The sequence below is a fragment of the Diadema setosum genome, chromosome 1 (genome assembly GCF_964275005.1).
Source record: "Diadema setosum chromosome 1, eeDiaSeto1, whole genome shotgun sequence".
Classification (NCBI taxonomy): domain Eukaryota; kingdom Metazoa; phylum Echinodermata; class Echinoidea; order Diadematoida; family Diadematidae; genus Diadema; species Diadema setosum.
The window spans coordinates 32,999,450-33,022,224 of NC_092685.1; the positions used below are offsets into that span (position 1 = coordinate 32,999,450).

At 39.6% G+C, this 22,775-nt stretch overlaps 1 protein-coding gene across 1 annotated transcript in view; it reads left to right on the forward strand.

The window, feature by feature from the left end:
- LOC140232029 (uncharacterized) overlaps positions 1-22,775 on the forward strand; it is a 25,058-nt gene continuing 2,283 nt past the window's right edge. Inside the window, exons 1-7 of the mRNA XM_072312216.1 lie at positions 1-374; positions 4,165-4,367; positions 15,233-15,392; positions 17,092-17,234; positions 17,585-17,607; positions 18,234-18,279; positions 21,208-21,293. Coding sequence (XP_072168317.1) covers positions 1-374; positions 4,165-4,367; positions 15,233-15,392; positions 17,092-17,234; positions 17,585-17,607; positions 18,234-18,279; positions 21,208-21,293 — 1,035 coding nt within the window. The remainder of the gene's footprint in view (positions 375-4,164; positions 4,368-15,232; positions 15,393-17,091; positions 17,235-17,584; positions 17,608-18,233; positions 18,280-21,207; positions 21,294-22,775) is intronic.

A 22,775-nucleotide genomic window follows, 5' to 3' on the forward strand; every position in this document is an offset into this window, starting at 1 on the left:
ATGAATGAAAGGTTGCTCCCTGCAACGTCAGAAACCATTCCGAGACTCGGCGAAGTCGGTGCTGATAGCAATGATCTCCGCCCGAGTGATACGTCTACACAAGACGACAAATCCCCCTCATCGTATAACCCAGCCAACGAGGAGGCCAACGAACGTCGGGGAACGCTTCCTCCTGTTGAGGTGGAGTCCGACTTCGGCTCTAATCTTGACATTATAATGAAGAGGCAACAAGCGAATGATCAGATGGATTACACATTGCGCCAATTTGTGGCTACTCCAGACATCAGCAACACAAGGGAGAGTGCTGAAGACGTACCTAACATTGTGGTAGAGGAGGGATCGGGAACTGAAGTAGCACGGTTCGTCAGCAGTGCGTGAGTGTCTTATATTAATTTTATAGAATCTTAAGTTAGCACCGTACTAGACACTATCCAAATTGGCACGAGAGAAAGAGAGATGCCAGGGGTGATAATCTAAACGTCGGCTGTAACAAAAGTTATAAAACTGAAGAAACATGGGGATTATACGCTTTTTAGTTACATTCAAGGGTGTAGGGGTGTAGGAGGGATGATGGAGTGGAGCTGATAAGGGCCGTTTGGCATAACACTAACAGTGGAAGTGGTTTGGGTCCCTTTTGGCATAAGACCGACGATGTTATATAAACTGTTGATATGTTATATGGTAGCCCGGGTAGCCCTACTACATGTATTATCGACCACCCTTTTTGAAACCGACCGCGTAGGTGTTGGCGCACAGAACGCTTAGTACGCACTTCACTGCGCGCAGAGCACATAAAAATGGATTGGCTTTGACCGTTGATGAGGATGGTGTGGGAAAACGCGAAAATTCACTGTTCATTAATGGTTTTAATCAAGGACAAAATTTCGAATGAATATTTTCACCGAATCGTAATGTAATGTCTATGGAAGTTTCTAAAAAGCTTCGTACAATACGGTGTTCAATACAACTCGGTTTGCGTGCATTGTCAATGCAAAAACAGCGGTCGATCTCAATAAGGAGCTTTACCGCGGGGAGCTGAAACGAGGCCACGCAAGTTCGACGGCGATATTTTTGCACTGAAACTTCGAATCGAAAAGGGAACAACGGCATTTGATAGTGCTGGATTTTCTCAATCACGTAGGTCAAGTTTTTTACGTGAATTTCAGTGTTAAATATTCTTCTCAGGCAAATAAACATTAGGCGGTCGATGAGTAGTAGGTCCAACCATACATGTTATAGTAGGCCCCACTCACAAGCTGTGCTTCTTGGGGACTATAATGTTTGGTGTGGTTTTCAATAATTGATGACTGGTCCATGCAGTTATTTTCATTTATCAGCTTATTACCCCCTCCCCTTCCTCTCGAGAGGAACAAACCCATCCCCTCCCCCACACCTTAATAGTCGCAGGCTTTAGTGGGCTGCTTTGTAGATTGTGATGTTTGTTTTTGTTGCTGTTTTTTGTTTGTGTGTTTATTCTTGGGTGTTTGTTTGTTTATTTGTTCGTTTGGGTTTTTTGTTTTATTTGGGTTTTTTTTCCTTTTTTTGCCGCGACTTCCCCACTCACTCTCTCTCTCTCATTCTTCCCTTCTCTCAGGCAAAACTGCACCTAAGTTCACACAGTCCATGAAGAGAGATGGTGGAAAAACGTCCCTTGCTTCACGCAGCTAATGCACACACATACATACACACGTACACAGACACACACACACATTTTGCACACACATACATACACACGTACTGGTACACAGACACAGACACACACATTTTGCACGCACATAACACGTACACAAACATACACACATATCATTTTGACGAATGGTCATAGAACATATTAATATGGCATACTTTACATTTGATTTAGCTTGATACATGATATTAACATGATATTAAAAACCGGGGGGGGGGGGCATACTATAGAATTCAGCGCAGCTTTCCCAAAATTCATCTATAGGAAAGGGGTACCATGTATCCATCCCCATGTGCATTTGTATGCTCTGTGTTGACTTCTGTGTATCATTCCAATACAAAAGAAATAAGAAACGAATGTAACCGTAAAAATGTCCAGTTCAAATCGATAGGCCAACATCAACACCCACTGGTGCACTTCAGTGACATAACGAACTTTAAATCATGGTAGATATTGTTTGGTTTTGATGATTTTTATAATCTGTTTGTTCCTATATACTATCATGTATCTTTGCATTCTCTATTACCCTGTAAAACAGTGATGGGTTCTCCCATTGTTTTATCCATGCTGTTCCCCCCCCCCCCTTCCTCCTTTCGTTCGATGGAATTTGAATCTCTGAAAGTCGTCATGTCATGGTATTTCTGGTCTTTTGCAATGTCTGTTTGACCAATTTTGTCTTTGTCTATTGACTCACAATGCATTAGTCATATTCCCATCATAATAGGTTGTTGCGATGCTGTTGCAATAGTGACTTTATGAAATTGTAATATATTATTCCTATTGAATGAATGGGTCATCATTTCAGGTTCACATATTTAAGTCCACTTCTGTTTGATGTTCTTAAATGCCTTTACAATCGATACTTATTGAAGTTTGAAGTTTATTAGCAACAACATTTGAACATGTACATTTTCAATCATTATACAATTGTATTTACATACATATATGAAAAAAAATACTTATCTATTACTCCTTTACAATAACATGATTAAATGAAGACATTTGAGATTTAAATGTGATACATGTAGCGTAATTCTACAAAGTTGTTGTTAACAAGGAAACCAAAAGTTAGCACACGTGCTAGTCGAGATTGGTCACCTTGATCTTCATACTAAAAGCTAAACACAAACGAAAAATTATTACATGGTTGGTTGAAATGGCTGTTAATATTTAAATACAACGTACATCATATATTTTCTAACATAGAAAACTAATTATACTTGATACAATATCTATTAGAGAAGGAAATCTGCAAGGCATTTACGAAATGTAGATCTTTTGCTTTGTTCACGCATTTCTCCTGGCAATGTGTTCCAAAGTTTTGGTCCTAAGTAAGAAATTGAAAATTGTCCCTGTGTGGTTCTAAATTTTGGTAAGTACAACATTCTTTTTTCATTTGTTCTTGTCCTGTAAGTATGATGCACAATTTGGCAATAGTCATACAGAGGGTGCGGAATAGTTCCATTGCAGAGATCGTACATAAATGTTAAAACTGAGAACTTATGTAACCTAACAACATCTAGAAGTTTGAATCGTTGGAACAATGGTTCTGAATGTGTTCGTAAAGTCGAAAATGTTATAGCTCTCAGAGCCATTTTTTGAGAAATATGTATACAATTTAAGTGAGATTTATAAGTACTGCCCCATACTTCAATACCATATAATATGTGTGGTTGTATAAAAGATTTATACAAAAGCACAAGTATGCGCTGCGGAACATACTGTCTTAATTTATACAATACACCTACTTTCCTTCGAACACATTTATTTACCAATTGAATGTGAGGTTTCCAAGTGAGATGACAATCAATCTGAGTTCCGATAAAGGATGCAACACTCACTTCATCAATGTCTGTGTCAGATAGTTTTATTGCACCCCTCATCGAAACTAACTGACGTTTTCTTCTGATTACCATATAATTTGTTTTCTTTAGATTGATTGTAATCTTATTGGCATTACACCATGTTTGAACTTTGTGCAGGTTTTCATTTACTTCATTCACATCTATTTCTTTTTGGCGAGCAGCATAAGTATGAAAAATATTTGAATCGTCGGCAAACAATCTGAATTTAAAGAAAGAGCAAGAGCGTGGCAAATCATTTATAAATATCAAAAAGAGTGTTGGCCCCAAAACTGACCCTTGCGGGACACCACAAGTTATAGTCTTCGGTGTCGAGACCATTCCTCTATAAGATAGCAGCTGAGATCTGTTGGACAGATAATCAGCAAACCATTGAAGTGGAATTCCACGAACACCATAATGAGCCAGTTTACATAGAAGAATATCATGATTTATCGTATCAAAAGCCTTTTTAAAATCTATAAAGATACCAAGTGTTACTTTTCCTTCATCAAGTGATGTCATTAGTGTATTTACAAGATCAATTAAAGACAATTTCGTACTGTATCTTTTACGAAAGCCATATTGTCTCTCATTGACGCTGGCTCTGATTTGAATGCTTCTCTGATGCAACAGGGAAATCGACAGTGAAAGTCACCTCGAGGAACAGCCTGGAGCCGCACTCACACGTATGCCTTCCCCAGTACCAGGGAAGCGCCCGGGTCAGGTCCCCTTCATGGCGTACGTGGTGGATGCTGCAGTGGAGAAAAAACGTTTGGATCAGGCATTGGATGCGGTTCCAAGTCGTTCTCACTTCAAGAGTTCTCTCGCCATTTGCGGTTAGTCTGAGAGTCAACATGACATTGTTTTGCTACTTCATTACAGATATCCATGTTCTTCATAAATAAGATTCATTTGTAACCGGTAATGTGCTACATTGCAGATTGACAGGAGTGTGTATGTGCGTGTGCGTGTGTGTGTGTGTGTGTGTGTGTGTGTGTGTGTAATTTACACAATACATATTATTATTGTTAGTTCAAGTTCAAGTTCAAGTTGATTTATTTCATTTCCAACAAACAAAATAATTGAAAGTACAATGAAACATTCGTATACACAGATGTCAGAAAATCAGTACCACAATGCGATGAACAGAAATAACATTGTAAAAAAGATACAGGTAAATTATCAACAGAGATACAAAAAATAACTGTTATGTCACTTTGGTAAATGCATAAACAATATTGCTGGAAATGGAGGGGACTGCTAAAAAGCAGAGCTTGTAGAATGCAGTCCCCTCATACAGAAAAAAAAAAAACCATATAGACCCTAGTAGCAAAAACAACAATTTCCCTAAGCGGTAGTAAAACAACAACAACAAAAAAAAGACAGAGTAATACACACATACATGCACACATACCAACGCGCATTGACAAACACAAGGCGGCTCTCTTGTAAGGAAAGATTGATGAGAGGATAGAAAGATAGTGAGGAAGGTAGTAAGTCCGAGGTGGACAAGGGGGGGGGGGAGGGGGAGAGGAGAGGGAAACGATGGGTCATAACCAGGGCACTGGAGGCACAGAAGCTCGAGCTCACTGATAAACAAAGAGTAGTGAGATTACTGAGCGACAACAGTTTTGAAAATCAAAAGTAAAAAAAAAAAAAAAAGACTGAATCATTATGCTGCATACGAAGTTTTTAAATAATTCTTTAACTTTAAAGAAAATGTATTTAAACTTAAAGCTTCTTTTATGTTATTATCAAGAGAATTCCAGTTTTTGTTATCATTATTATTGTTATTATTATTATTATTATTATCATTACTATTATCAATATTATTATTGTCCCCGCCGAACGAGTTCGAGCAGGGGACTATGAAACGGGCTCCGTACGTGTGTGTGTCCGTGTGTCCGTCCGTGTGTGCGTCCGTGTGTGATCAAAATCTTCAATTTGCTACTTCTCTGTCATTTATGAGCCAATTTTGATTCTGTTTGCTTTATATGATAGCACTACATGGGAGCTTGAAACTTCTACACAGAATTTCAGTCGTGACCTTTGACCTTGACCTTTGACCTATATTGTACATTTTGCTACAAAATGCTACTCCTTCGCCATTTCTAACCCGATTTCGATTCCGTTTGCTTTATGTGATGGCACTAGGTGAGGGCTTCAAAACTTCTACACAGAATTTTGACCTTTGACATCTTTGACCTTTGACCTTGATTTTTTTACCTGTATTGTACATTTTGCTACAAAATGCTACTCCTTCGCCATTTCTTACCCGATTTCGATTCCGTTTGCTTTATGTGATGGCACTAGATGAGGACTTCAAAACTTCTACACAGAATTTTGACCTTTGACTTCTTTGACCTTTGACCTTGATTTGTTACCCATATTGTACACTGGCTACAAAATGCTACTCCTTCGCCATTTCTAACCCGATTTCGATTTTGTTTGCTTTATGTGATGGAACTAGGTGAGGGCTTCAAAACTTCTACACAGAATTTTGACCTTTGACTTCTTTGACCTTTGACCTTAATTTTTGACCTACCTTTTGTTGTATATTTTGCTACAAAATGCTACTCCTTCGCCATTTCTAACCCGATTTCGATTCCGTTTGCTTTATGTGATGGCACTAGGTGAGCGCTTCAAAACTTCTACACAGAATTTTGACCTTTGACTTCTTTGACCTTTGACCTTGATTTTTGACCTATATTGTACATTTTGCTACAAAGTGCTACTTCCGGCGGGGACATAATTACGCACCGCGTAATTTCTACTTTTCCTTGTTATTATTATTATATACGTGATTATCTAAATTAGACGAGGTGATGATGTCAAGACCTCATACAGCGTTGCCATTGAATTGTGCCGATGATAAGAGTACAATACTGTGACTACAGTTTTATACTCTTACTCTTACTCAAATTATACAGACTTTTAAAGGAGAATTCTGGACCAGTTAAAAGTTTGTCTGAAAAGAAAGTGTACAATGTGAAATGAAAAGTATATGAGGAAGTTATATAATTTCAAAGATTCGCTAATTTTCGCGAAACAGTTCTTGAGCAGTGAACTGACGATGCTATCACCTCACAATTTTCCATTGATCGAGTACAATAAAAAAATTGTTGAAAATTATTTTTTTTTTCTGCTTTACGAATGTAAAACATATAATGTTATTCCTGGTTGAATAACTTCAAAATAATGATCTTTCAGATATGTCAGGATCTGAAACTGGGGCATGTGAACGAAAAACTGGACATTTCAGAATTCTGTACATGGCAGGTTGTGAGGGGATGGCATCATCTATTCACTATTTGCATGTAACATAAACTCACTTTTCAAGACCGTTTAGTAAAAATTTGGCAAAATTTCAAAATTTCATAACATCCTTAATTTTCATCCAATTGTTATACAAGTTGCACTGTTGTGCTAAGAAAATTGTACTTACTGTTCAAAAACTCTCAACTAGCCCGGAGTTTCCCTTTAAATCTCATCCTTTTGGAAAGTGATTGCCATTGCTAATCATATCAGCTATCAACAGCTCTATGAGAGAATAATGTTATCTCGGCAGAATTCAAGCAAAGAAAAATTGTAGTATTTTATGAATGTTAATATGTTTGTGCCCCAATAAGCAAATAAGAGACTTTTGAGAACACGACATCACCATCATACTTTTATTTAATCTTAAAGTTGGAAAATAAGTGACCGATGTATTTTTTAATTTTTCATGAAAACACGTGAAACCTTGAAATTCCAACTGTTTTATAATCTTTGGTCCGATACTGGTTCAACTTTCCCTTTTCTGTTCGTTTGATTGCACATGACCGTCTTGTGCATGCTTGAACATGCTGGCGCGGAGTTTCACTTATGTTACGACCAAAATCACTCTGAGAATGATCGCACAAAAGAAACAATCAACTGATGTTCAGGCGGTTTATTAACAGTGATATTGTGGGTACAGACTCGTAATCGGTTTTCACATCAGTACAATAATGATCAATAAAACAATTATAAATCGGTAATGGAATCACTTACAGGCAATATCCCTGGAAATCAAATAATCCTTTGAGAATGTCCAGATACGATGTTCGATGCACAAATTAATGGTCCTTGATGCACCGATGAATGATTCCTCCAATGTAAATCCAGAGGCACTGATTGCAATAATCCACGTTATAGATCCGGGGTAAAATCCACGATAATGGCCACGGCGAAATGTGCAAAATCCAAACGTTATGACGACCACGTCCAGTAAATGCGTTGAATGATGATTCACTTTATAATGTCCAGCAAGGAATCCAGCCCGTCACAGCTTTGCCGTAATAATGTCCGTTGACACTAAAATATGGAGTCTCTCTTCAATGTAGGCAAATTAATTCTCTGCAGGCAAAATGTCTCCCAGGCCTTATCTCCACAAACACAGTTTGTATAGCAGGTCAGCAGGTAACACAGGACTGACTATAACAAGTCGCTTCAGAGCCAGAAGTGACGTAACTCTCAGAGCAGAGGTGTTGGGTACTCTGCCTACCTCAGAATTTCTCCTGCTTATATACTATCCATTCACCCCTTTCTAGTACATTCTGTAATTTTCTCCAACCTGGGGCCACATACCTGAACATACTAGCAAGTCCAAATTCCAGGAATCCTGGATGACTCACTGCCTAATATGTGCATAACATCATTGCCAAAATTAACTACCAATCACATTGAGTTACAAGGGCAGTGCCTCACTCAGCCAGCACTTCCTAGAATTTTCTGGAATGGGTTAAATCATTCTAGATTGAGTGAGCTATAATGTATTTCCTGTCACATGCATACATGTACTGTAGCTACATTGTATACCATGTAGAAAATTCTCCACTGATCTGGTCAGCCTGTATGTACTATATCTATATCATATAGAATGTTCTCCATTAATCTGGTCACCCTGTGTACATACACATTAAACAACCATGCATACAGCCTTGATACATGTACATAACTACTTGTGTGTACATTTGTGACACCATCCCCCATGGGAAAAAGAAAGCCTTGCTGTAGCAAGGGTTTCTTTTACCTTCACAATTTCTTATTGTTATTTACAACGAATGTGAGGTAAAATCCAACTCAAACAACCATAATCACATACTATCACATGCCTTTTGAAAAGCTGCATTGATTCCATGTTCTCTTTTCATGGATACCATGCAGTTACATTGATATTGCTTGGATTCTCGGAGCTTATACAATCATGTCAAACTGTTTTGCATACATCAATGGATATGCTAAACACATACAATGTACACTGTAAGTGATATGCGGTGAAAACTTTTCACCTTTGATACTCTCTTCATGTTACACTCTTGACAAAGCGTCAGCAATTACATTATTTTTACCTGCCACATGTTTGATTTTGAGAGCATATGGCTGCGTCATCATGCTCCATCTGAACAGTCTATTGTTCTTCATTTTGAACCGGTCTAAAAAGACCAAGGGGTTGTGGTCAGTATAGACCGTGATCTCCCCTTTGCTATTTGTCAAGTACACTTCATATTGCTGGAGGGCAAGGATGAGACTGAGAGCCTCCTTCTCGATAGTTGAGTATTTCTTTTGGTATGCGTTCAACTTTTTGGAAAAGTAGCTAACCGGTCGTTCAGTGCCTTCTTCATCTTCTTGGAGCAAAACCGCTCCCACTCCTACATCACTAGCATCGATTGCCACTTTGAATGGCTTTTGGAAGTCAGGAGCTGCCAGAACAGGCTCATTAGCAAGGACTGCTTTTAGTTTCTCGAAGGCCCTTTGACACTCATCAGTCCAGGTGTACTTTGCCTTACCCTTCAGCAGGTTTGTTAGGGGGGTGACTACAGTGCTGAAATTTGGCACAAATTTCCTGTAGAAACCAGCCATGCCCAGGAATCTGAGCAACTCCTTCTTGGATTGGGGGATGGGAAAGCCTATAGCTTCTACCTTGGCTTCTCTTGGCAATACCTGTCCCTGACCGACTACATGCCCGAGATACACCACTTTGGCCTTTGCAAATTCACTCTTTGCCAGATTAATCACCAATCCGGCCTCCTTGAGTCGATCAAAAAGTTGCCGCAAGTGTGTAATGTGCTCTTCCCACGTCTCACCATACACTAGGATGTCATCAATGTATACTACACAGTTGTCAAGTCCGGCAATGATTTGGTTTGTTAGCCGTTGGAAGGTGGCCGGAGCATTTTTCATGCCGAATGGCATTACTTTGCATTGGAACAAGCCATCTGGTGTAGCAAAGGCAGAAATCTCCCTGGCTTTGTCGGTCAAGGGCACTTGCCAGTATCCCTTTAGAAGGTCTATTTTACTGACATATGCAGAATTTCCGACCCTGTCAATGCAGTCTTCTAGTCTGGGAATGGGGAAAGAATCTGTTTTCGTCACGGCGTTTACCTTTCGGTAATCTATACAGAATCTTTGAGACCCATCCGGTTTGGGCACCATGACGATTGGGGAGCTCCAACTGCTTTTACTCGGTTCTATTATGTCATTGTCTAACATGTACTGAACCTCTTCCCGTACTTTTTGCAGTTTGCTCGGGTTTAGTCTGTAAGGGTTTTGCTTGATAGGGTCAGCATCTCCTACATCAACATCATGTACAGCCAGAGGGGTGCAGCCTGGTTTGTCTTTACACAATTCTTTGTACTCATGTAACAGACTAGTCACATCTTTCCTCTGATCTTCAGGTAGGTAGTTCAGTGCCTCATCTACTTTCCCTAACATCTCTGAGTTAGACAACCTGGCACTAGAGGGCGCACTTCCATTCTCATCTTGGGCTTCTCCCTCTTCATCTACTACTTCTACCACCTGAGCTACACCTATAGGCTGACTAGCCTTTCTCTCATAGTACTCTTTCAGCATGTTTACATGACACACCCTCTGATCTTTTCGTCTGTCTGGCGTACTGATCACATAGTTAACATCATTGAGTTTCTTTTTGACACAGTATGGGCCACTGAACTTAGCTTTCAGTGGTTCACCTTGTATGGGCAGCAGTACAAGAACTTTGTCACCTGGTTTGAAGGTTCGTGCTCTGGCATTTTTGTCTGCCTTTCTCTTCATAGAGTCTTGTGACACTTTCAAGTGTTCCCTAGCTACCTCACAAGCCTTTGAAAGCCTTTCACGAAACTTTGACACATAGTCAAGTAGGTGGACCTCATCATCTTCAGTCATGAATTTCTCTTTGATGAGCTTCAGTGGGCCCCTAACTTCATGACCGTACACCAACTCAAATGGGCTGAAACCCGTCGACTCATTTGGGGAGTCTCTCGTTGCGAACAGCAGGAAAGGGATGCCCTTATCCCAATCCTCGGGATACTCCTCACAAAATGCCCTAATCATTGTCTTTAGGGTCTGGTGGTAGCGCTCCAACGCACCTTGGGATTGGGGATGATAAGCTGACGACTTCAGCTGCTTCACACCCAAACGATACATCACCTCTTGAAATATGCCTGACATGAAATTTGACCCTTGGTCAGACTACACTTCCTTGGGCAACCCATACCTAGTGAAAAACTGCACTAGAGCATCTACCACAGTCTTGGCAGTGATATTTCTCAATGGGATAGCCTCTGGAAACCGTGTAGACATATCCATGATTGTCAAGAGGTACTTATGACCTGACCTAGTCCTAGGCAAAGGTCCAACACAGTCAACTAGAACCCGACTGAATGGTTCTTCAAACGCAGGTATCGGAATCAATGGCGCCGGCTTCACTGAATGCTGTGGTTTACCAGCCACCTGACATGTGTGACAAGTCTTGCAAAACTCAGCCACATCCACATTCAACCCTGGCCATTAGAAATGCCTCATGATCCGATCCTTTGTCTTTCTGACGCCTAAATGGCCGCCAACTGGTAACTCGTGAGCAATCCTCAAGATCTCACCGCGGTAACTGGGAGGGACAACAACTTGACGGACCACCGTCCAATCCTCATCAGCTGGCCTATGGGGAGGTCTCCACTTCCTCATCAAAATGCCATCTTTGACATAATAGCACTCAGGGACCTTTTCAGCCTCAGCCTCAGAACACGCCGTCTGAGACAAGCCTTTTAACTCAGAGTCTGCCTGCTGTGCTTCAACCAAGGAAGACTTGCTAAACAGCCCATCACTGTTAGCCTTGGAGCCTAATACAGCAACCCCATCATTCAAATCCTTGAAAAAGGTTTCTGCCAACCAAACACCGGAATTCTCCTCCACATCAACAGAATCCGCATCATCTTGAACAGCTCTACGAGCCTGAGACCTAGTCACAACACAATCTGGAAAAATTCCAGGAAACTCCTCCTGCAACTGCTCAGTTTCAGCAACCACCACTGGTTTATCCGAAACAACTGGAGACGCAACCACCTTGTCCCCAGCCAAGTCATTCCCCAACAGGAAGTCAGTGCCTACCATGGGCAACTCAGGAACAACTCCAACAGTCACAGGACCAGAAACTAGGTCACACTTCAAATCCACTCTATACAGTGGAACTGACATATAACTGCCATCAACAGTCTGAATCAAGACTTTTGCATTCACTGCACTATCTGGTGGAAAAGTCATACCACCATCCACCATCAACGACTGAGAGGCCCCCGTATCCCGCAGGATGACTACTGGCTTACCTACCTCACCAGAAGTACATGGGGTCACCTCACCATCAAACAAAAAGCTACGGTAGCTCTCATCCACCTGCTTAGTCCTATCTTTGAACTTGGGAGATCGACTTTCAATGGCCTGTGTTTCACTGAAAGGGACACTATTTTCGGGTAGGACACTTTTTGACATGACAAATCCCATGTCCTTCTTTGTTTTGTTTTGCAACTTCCAACACTGTGACTTTACATGCCCTGTCTTGTTACAGTGAAAACATTTGATGACATTTGCACTTGTACTGGACCCTTTGTCAGATTGAGGCTTTGGTGCCGATGAAGTTTCAGAACTCGTGCCTTTTTCAGAACCAGCATTCTTTGGATTGCTCGACTGATTTTTGTCTCTCTTATTTCCAGGGAAATTCCTGAAAGGTGGTCTGTTGTCATTTCTGTGGGTCAGCTCATACTCATCAGCCATCAAGGCTGCTTTATGCAAACTTGTCACTTTGTGATCATCCAAATGCGACCTCACACTGAAAGCAACACTCTTTTTGAATTCTTCCAAAAGAACAACCTCACGTAGGTTATCAAAATCCTGATCCACTTTCAGGGATCTATACCACCTATCGAACATCATTTCTTTTTCACGAGCAAACTCAACATGTGTCTGGCCTGGTTTGCGATACGAATTTCTGAACTTATGTCTGTACGCCTCTGGCACCAACTCATAAGCATTCAACACTGCTTTCTTGACTGTAGCATAGTCACGTGATTGCTCTTCAGAGAGAGATGAGTACACATCGGCTGCTTTGCCGACAAACACACTTTGAAGGAGCAAGGGCCAAAATTCCTGTGGCCAGTTCAAACTGTTAGCCACCTTCTCAAATGACACAAAATATGCATCAACTCTGTTTTCCTCAAACTTTGGCACCAATCGAATGTTCTTGGCCAAATCAAATTCAGGAGGAGCCCTTTCACGATTTTCAACAGTATGTGCATGAGTCAATTCCATCTCACGCAATTTCACTTGTTGCTCCACCTCAAATTTCTTCTGTTCCATTTCAAGTTTCTTCATTTCTAATCTCATCTTCTCTTTCTCCATTTCCATTTTAGCAAGCTCAAGCCGTGTTTGATCAGACATTTGGGCTTGATCTGTAATTTGAGTTTCTTCTTTGAGCTCCATGTGACCAGCTACCAAGTCAAGAATCTCTGCCTTTCGTACACCTTGTGGAACATCAACATTTAAATGCTGTGCAACAGCAGTCAAATCACATTTGCGTAACCTTTGCAAATCTTTGAGGGACAAATCTGTCCTCTGAACAAATGCCTGAACATCCATGGTACTGATTGACATTGTCACAATGTATTACACACCATATATATACAATTGAACAATCAACTCACTGGTATTTTGTCTGTACCAATACTCTGGATTCCGGAACGTTCCAAATTCTAAGTTTTGGCTTTAAATTCACTTCTCGGACACAAGCCCCCAATTTTGTTACGACCAAAATCACTCTGAGAATGATCGCACAAAAGAAACAATCAACTGATGTTCAGGCGGTTTATTAACAGTGATATTGTGGGTACAGACTCGTAATCGGTTTTCACATCAGTACAATAATGATCAATAAAACAATTATAAATCGGTAATGGAATCACTTACAGGCAATATCCCTGGAAATCAAATAATCCTTTGAGAATGTCCAGATACGATGTTCGATGCACAAATTAATGGTCCTTGATGCACCGATGAATGATTCCTCCAATGTAAATCCAGAGGCACTGATTGCAATAATCCACGTTATAGATCCGGGGTAAAATCCACGATAATGGCCACGGCGAAATGTGCAAAATCCAAACGTTATGACGACCACGTCCAGTTGATGCGTTGAATGATGATTCACTTTATAATGTCCAGCAAGGAATCCAGCCCGTCACAGCTTTGCCGTAATAATGTCCGTTGACACTAAAATATGGAGTCTCTCTTCAATGTAGGCAAATTAATTCTCTGCAGGCAAAATGTCTCCCAGGCCTTATCTCCACAAACACAGTTTGTATAGCAGGTCAGCAGGTAACACAGGACTGACTATAACAAGTCGCTTCAGAGCCAGAAGTGACGTAACTCTCAGAGCAGAGGTGTTGGGTACTCTGCCTACCTCAGAATTTCTCCTGCTTATATACTATCCATTCACCCCTTTCTAGTACATTCTGTAATTTTCTCCAACCTGGGGCCACATACCTGAACATACTAGCAAGTCCAAATTCCAGGAATCCTGGATGACTCACTGCCTAATATGTGCATAACATCATTGCCAAAATTAACTACCAATCACATTGAGTTACAAGGGCAGTGCCTCACTCAGCCAGCACTTCCTAGAATTTTCTGGAATGGGTTAAATCATTCTAGATTGAGTGAGCTATAATGTATTTCCTGTCACATGCATACATGTACTGTAGCTACATTGTATACCATGTAGAAAATTCTCCACTGATCTGGTCAGCCTGTATGTACTATATCTATATCATATAGAATGTTCTCCATTAATCTGGTCACCCTGTGTACATACACATTAAACAACCATGCATACAGCCTTGATACATGTACATAACTACTTGTGTGTACATTTGTGACACTTACAATCTTTTTGCAATGTACATTATCCTCGCTACCATATTATGTGCTTGCTTTATCACTACATTTCAGTAATGGTTAAACGTCCTTACTATTTTCAATTATATTTGTCGGTCATTTTTTTTTTTTCATTTGACAAGAAGAAAAAAAGACGAAAGACGATATATGTGAGTCACAAATGAATGAAAAAGACCAAAATTTACTGAAGATTTGGGAACATTATTAAGACAATATGAAACGTATGATACGATGACATCATCATCTAAGCCATTCATTTTTAACTATAGCGTGTTTACAATATTACGTAATTGGTTGCAACTATAGATCTGTTAGGTGAAAACATGCGAAATTTTGCAATTACATCACGTGTTATGTCTGATGTTGATGACAGCCGTATACGTTTCCCTTTTGCCAGAGCTATAATAGCTTGGAGATCGTATTGTTTTGATCTTTTGAGCATCCATACTCTATTTTCCAGACCCCGCAAATGCGAGTAAGATGTCGTTAGTTGCCGAGATCATACGGACAGATTCGTACGGCAACAAACTGCGGGTTGTGCCCACATCGAAGGGACGCTACCAGCCTATTGGACCAGATGAACACAGCTTGTTGAGTCCGAGTGAACTGAAGCAACAAAGGTATGTCAGCCACCTGTAGACAGGAAAGAGTTGTCGCGATGCGATCTTGTCTTTAAATCCGTAACAACAGTCCGGGGAAGCCAAGGAGATTTCTCTTTGAGGGAAACCATTTCCGAGGGTCCGATATACAATAACACGAACACGTAAAAGTGTCCCTAAGTTCCGTCCGAGGATCCGATAGATCGACCTATGTTCATGTTTGAATTTCCTTTGCCCCTTTCATATTGACCCCAAAACATGGAACGTCCTCCGGGGGACGTGCCGTGTCCACCCCATTTACTGTTGACAAAAGGTACTGGAGTATAAAAGTCTTCCGGGTGTACACTGCGCGAATAGTCAGTGGATGAACACGGCGTAAAATTCGAAAGCAAGAGAATATTAATCAGAGGGGTGAAGTTTGAGGTATGACATTCACACCTCAAGTGATATGTTGTCGTGGCAAGATGTATGTTACCAAGTCGACAGTAAATGTTGTATTGGCGGCATAATCGAGTGGAGTCAGTTTTAAGAATTACAGTCAAGTGCAAATCTACAATGTGTTGAAATTCGTAACATTTTGTCAAGCTCTATACATTAATTCACATGGTCGGGATAGATCTCCTCTCAATTGACAAAATAAGCTATGTCGCCATGCGATATACACATTTTAGGAACTAAACTTGCCAAGATAATATCTATGTCGCATCCCGCCCAGTGCGTACGTCCTTGTACAAGATGTTTTTACCCACTATAAAAAATGTCCCTCTCGACCCAGGTGTATAAATAGGTATACCTGGCAACGCTTATTGATAGCAGGGCCCTCTTTGTAGAGCAGTGACAACACTGAAGAGGCTACCCTGGGTAAATAAGACCTTATTTTTATTGTTGTTGTTATTTTTACTATCATTATCATCATCAAACTGTTAAACAAACTGTTAAAGTTGAAATATTCGTGCGAGCGAACTTTTACGCTCGACCACAGGTAAGATGTATTTTTCGTGTTTTTGATCCTGTACGGAATCAACATATAAGAGTATTCCATCTTTACAAGCGACAAATTTGCATGCTTTACTTACTCAGTAGTTTCATGTCACGCGAAATGTATGAAAATTTCAACACTACAATTTTTTTTTTTTTTTTTTTTTTTTTTACAGTTCACATTCTATATAGGAAAAGTCGACATGAAGGACAAGATAATTATGCCGTCATGCCGACATTGCACTTCTTAGGAAGTCGACTTCGCTTGATAATCTATATTTGGCACATTACATGTGACCAATATAATTGTAAATGTGCAAAATATATCTTTCGTCAATCATGGTTGAACAATACATTGCCATGGTACCGTTTTTTTCAAATAAATACACGTATGAATATGGATAGAGGTGTGCTTCCTCAGTGATGTGATTGAAAACCCCTTTGGAGGGGGTATTATTCACATTCAGTGATAATTCTAGTTTGGCTTAGACGAGGGAAACCTCCGAGCTGTAAACATGGGCGATATTCAGTGAATAAGCAAGACACACGATGTAGTATTAGCCTTGCCTTGCACTTTAACTTGAAACTCATGTTTGTTTAGTAGGGTCTATAAGCGCAGCACCAACAGGAATACGTGTCCAAACTAGATTCTCAAAGTATAATTAAAATTGCTATATCCTCCATCGGTGTCGGATTTACGTGGTGAAATAGGAATTAGTCCCTCATTATCATTCCTAACAAGATCTAAAAGTCAGATGGATTGCGAGGAGGCAAAGTTGGAGAGGAATTCCATGGCCTTTTCCAAGAAGACGAAGGATGAGGAGGCTCCAGTGCAAACTGCTCCACTGCGATCTGCTCCGGAACAGACCGAGGCGCCGAGAAAAGGTAAGATATAACCTCACAGGGATAATGATGTGCCGAGATAATTTGCCCCTGAACATTTCAGATACACAGATTTTCCAATCCCAAGGGGTCTTCATTAAAAAGTAAAAACAAATAAAATTACCAAAAAAAAAAAAAAATAAAAGGTAGATAAATAAACTTGTCGCTGGTAACCATCAGTCAACACCAAACATTAGTTGCCGTCAGTAATCCCTTTCTACATTAACATGGTGTAGGCTTTCACAGCTGTGGTTCGTTATGTGGGCCTTTAAGCCTACGTTCTTATAGATGTTTTCTGGGCAATATTACCACCAATCATAATGCTGTCATGTTCTGTGTACTTTTTATTTCAGAATGCGTACCTCCTGTTGGACCGGTGAGTATACGCTGTATAGCCGGTCTTACCTGCATTATTGGCCTTTTCAAGTCATCAGTGCGTTATCTTACACGGATTGTCACCGCAGGACAGTTGACCATTATGACCAGTTTACAATGGACATAAATTGCTGGAATATGATGATTTTGTTATGGAGGTTTGTTTGAATTTGGTCTTTATGTCCTAATCTAAAAATAAAATAAGAAAGATTTATACCATAATAAATGTTGAAAAAAATGCAGTCAAGCTATGAAATTGGATATTTACATTTTTGTTCAGATCATAGTGCCAGCTTATTTAAGTTATGCAATCATTGTGTGGAGTTGTTTGATTGGGCCAATCAAAAACTTCGTTATCGTAACTTCACAAATGGGATAGACTTTGTACTGTTTATTAACAAAAATTGATTGAATGGGCCAAAATTTATTTCCACGATTTGTTATTCTTTTTCCAAATGAGATATATACAATCAGTGAAACAAAATGATGCAAACGAAATGCTAAACTCTGGCTGTCAGCTTGACACAACAGGGCAATGTTTGTATGTTTCGGAAGTAAATTGTGTACTCAATAATGATATTTCAATACATTAAAAAATGCAAGTACATGTACCATATTTTCCTACAGAAAAAAAATCAAGACCAGAGTCAAGAACAAAATCAGAAGTCAAACAGTGAGTTTCTTTTCTGTTATTTTTGTACACAATTTTGTTTTATTTTTCTTGGTTGAAAAGAATCATAACAATTGATTGATCCACTTTACTTCGTAAAATTAATAAACAGTTATCAGATGAATACGCAAACTATCATTTTTGCCAACGTTAAAGCACCAAGTTAATCTTTTTTGTTTGTTTGTATTTTCTAGGATTAAACGTGGTGGTCAACGATATCAAGTTCACCCAAATATACGCGTGGATTGCAAGAATGCAGCATTATTAGTATAACATCCATTTCAAGCTTAATCGCTTAGTGATGGTGGTCTCCTGCATTCATTTATCTCTGCTGTTTACTGAAAAAATACTGTGTATCTTATTTCATGTTTCTGTGTATCTACATTGCTCAATGCAATCACCTATGTGTATCTATTTACTGTTATCGATTTATTTCACTGCGCTTGTTATTCTTTGTTCTTTGTACTTTTTGAAGTTTGTATTCAAATTGCATCTGAATGAATGCAGAACTAAAAACAAACAAACCCAAACATATTGGTGAAAGTTTGAGGAAATATTCGTTCAGAAGTTCTAAATTTTTAAAGCTCTTGTGCAATCATCGCTGGATGAGAAGAGTATATTCTACAGTTTGTAGCGTCACATGCGAAGAACGATATGAAAAAAATATGAAGAAAATTAAACAATTATTTTCACTTTCTTTCTGCCATAATAAAAGAGCACTTGACGTGCTTCTTTCAGAATGCAGGGATGTGAATGATATTACCCATAATATAATAATTTATGTCAGTAACAAGTCGAGGGAATGTGTATACTTGTCATGTTTTTGTAAAGAAATTTTGTGGACTTCTCTTTATATTTTCATCTTGTGGCTATTTTTATGGGTGGTGATTTGGCTTAGTCGGTATAGCGCGCCTGCCTGCAGGACCCGGGCTCGATTTCCCGAGTCTATCTGAGCAATGCTTTGTGTAATCATGCCGTCCCCTCTATAGAAAGAGGCAAAATACTGTGTCCCTCGGATAGGACATATAAAATGGAGGTCCCGTGAGTGAGAGTCACAATTCATGCACGTGAAAGATCCCGCTTCATTCATTCATCGCAAAGAGCAGGGTGCATAACCCGGTGAAGTGATCCCGCCTGAAATCGAACTGGAAGACCAGCTATAGTGCAGCTGAGCATGGGCTATCCAGCTATCTTCTCAGATGGAAAATGCAACAAGCAAACAAACAAATAAATATATCATTCGGCATAATGTGACATCACAACGTGTAGTAGTCCAGCGATGACGGTACTGAAACTTTAAAATTTCATAACTGTTGATCAGATTGTCAGATTTTCCTAATATTTTTTTTAAACTAATGTGTTCTTCTAATATTGCTGCATTCATTCAATCCTCGTAATGATTTTGGGTGAACTTGTCAACATTGTCGGGCAAAATAGCCCAGATATTTGGTTTCCGTTAATGGATAATTTGCTCAAGAATGAATATAGGCCTACAGGCGGAGAAAACGAGGGTCTCACAAGAAGGGTTTATTTTTATATGAATTTTTCCACTAAAAACAAAAAACCCACCAAAAACCAGAAAACACTAACAAAAAACAAAACAAAAAAAAAAAAAAATGTAACGCCTTCACAGTTCTGCATCAACTATACCACAGCTGCTATAAAAGGTTCATCATGATCTTGACCGTTTTCTGGCCTGGGAGCTAGAGATATGGGGGTTACATTCGCACTGGACTTACGAGGACGATAATAATGTGCCGATTTGTGCGCATATCGACATTGTGTTATCGATCTGATAAACTGATGACCAATGGACCTAAGCCTGCTACACCCGGTTTCGACCATCCACAACTTCCCTTTATTCAGATCTTCATCAGGAACGAATTCATTCTGAATTCAGCATTATGAGCGCACTACTGTGGTGTTACTGCATATCAGAGGCATTTTAATACTGTAGGAAGCCATGATTAATAAACATAGAGGAATATTATGTGTGTGTGTGTGTGGGGGGGGGGGTTATGACAACTACAAGTTTGCTTTATCTCAAGTCTTTGGGTGATTTTGCTGCAAGAATCATTGTCTCATTACATTGGTATTCCTTTACTAAATTTTTGACTGCATATCCTGTATACATTCGAGGAATATTAGACGGAAGTTATTAATCGTATATGATTTAAATCTGCTCGCTTTCAGACAAAATACAAGGACTGAAAATCTTATACAAAATCATGAACTTCAGTCTTCCGAAATGAGTTGCAAAGTTAAGGATCAATTGTAAATTCCAGTGACTTTTGATAATTCTGTAACGAAATAAACAATGATAAGTGACCAGAACAGGGCTCAATGCTACACAAATGAATGATACGAGATGCAATACACAGAAATAGCATCAAATCACATATATCTGTGCCCATTTCTGCGACTTTATGGGTTATCTTACATTACAAGTATAATCAATGTGTATGATTATTCATACCATTATACTGTGGTGAGAACTTGCTTTATTTGCAACTGTATAAACGTGCATACTATAGCAAAACCATATAGGACGAAGTGAGAATCTCTACATTTGAAACTATAATATTTCGAGAGGCACAATGAAAAGGCCCTCTTTTAAGGTATGTCTTACATCTTACCTGAATATAATGTCTGTACTATACCAGTCTTTCATCTCGTGGAAATCTTTACGTTATGCATGATCTTTCCTCTCTAATAATGTTCATGGTCGTCGGCAATGTTTTTGTCCCACATTCCGTGTAATCCTTTTATATCATTCTTGTTTTGATAAGTGTCATGTTTGTTGTCTTTTATCGCGCTAACTTGTTTGTCACTTTAATTATCATGTTCATGATATATATATATGCATATGTATATAATATATAACATTTTTCATGAATTTGTATAACATTTATGTTAAACACTTCGGTGCAGGTGGCATGGCAGCAACTGTCGGGGTTCTGACGTCACTCATCAAATGGCAAATCAAGAGTAAAAAGGAAAAAAACGCAAATGAGAAGGTAAGTGTCACTTTAGTTTTGTAGCATCTGTACTTCCTCCAAATGTCGGGGGGATGTAGGAAAATTTCTTATTTCTGGAGTAAAAAAAAAAAAAATTGGGGTCATCCCAAAAGACCGACACCTACGAGTTACACTGCCGCGAGTTCGACACTGAAAAAAGGTCCATGATTCATACAGCCCACGAGTCATACAGCCCATGAGCTCTACACTATAACAGGCATTAAAGGCCCATATTGTGAGTCCGATACAAGGCACCCCCCCCCCCCCTCTCCACTCAGGCGGTCAACCATACACAGATGCTTGTTCCAGATTCTTAGAGATACCCCCTTTGAGGATGGAAATAGGTTAGGATTTTGACCCCCTATTACGGGCATGTGGAAGAGACGCCATCCAAATTGTCCCTCATCACGGGATTTTGAAAGGGAAGTCAATAAAATGACCCCCATCACAGGTTTTTTGGTGTGACGTACATGCAGCGCATGTGGCAAAACAACCTAACGCCAGCTCGGCATGCTTTATATACAGCAAACATGCACAGTAGTGAGCGAGTATACTCTCAGGAGGTTCTGCACAGTACAGGAAGAAGAAGAAGTAAGTACATTTGTTGTTTGGGAGAATCGGGACAAACACCAACAAGTCGCACTTCCTCTAATTCGGAATTTTTCGGAGGGAGGGGGGTGAAACTAAACCTATTCGTGACACTGTCGCAGGATTGTTCGACAGAGATTTGGAAGCTACCCCTATTTAAAGGGGCCCTGAAATCCAAATGCATGTTGATTTGTGTTGATTAATGATACCCTCAACATCACTTTTGCGGTGAAACGAATATCTAGAAACATTCCATATATTTTTAACGATTTTTTCTTCTATTTTTCTTCAGATTACTTGGGAACGCCCACAAAAAATCCCTCCAAACCAATATTTTTGAGATGACCTCAACTGTCAATCATAGCTAAAGAACTGAAATGTTTAACAAAAGACCTTGGAAGGCACCTTCCTCTCGACTCAGCATAACTTGCATGTTTCTGTGATATTAATCTGACTAACAAAAGACATGGCGAGGGAACATGCAAGTTATGCTGAGTCGAGGGGAAGGTGCATTCCAACGTCTGTTGAGGGTATCATAAATCAACACAAATCAACATGCATTTGGATTTCAGGGCCCCTTTAAGGATATTTCGGAAAAAAAAAATAAAAAAGAACCCCGACGAAATCCTGACGAAAAATGAGTTTATCCTTTTATCAGTTCATTTAGTTAGACATTTATCTCCATGTTCCAACCAGTGTTAAAAATGACAGTGCTTTTCAGTTTCTAGTCACATGCCGAACGTCTTAGGAATCCGTTATGCCAAACCATCCGGATGACACCATCACTGTATAGACATCAATATGTGTTGTCACAAAAAGAAAAGAAAAGAAAGAAAAAAAAAAGAAAAAAGAAAAGAAAGAGAGGTGAATACCGCGGCGTTGCATGCATACTGA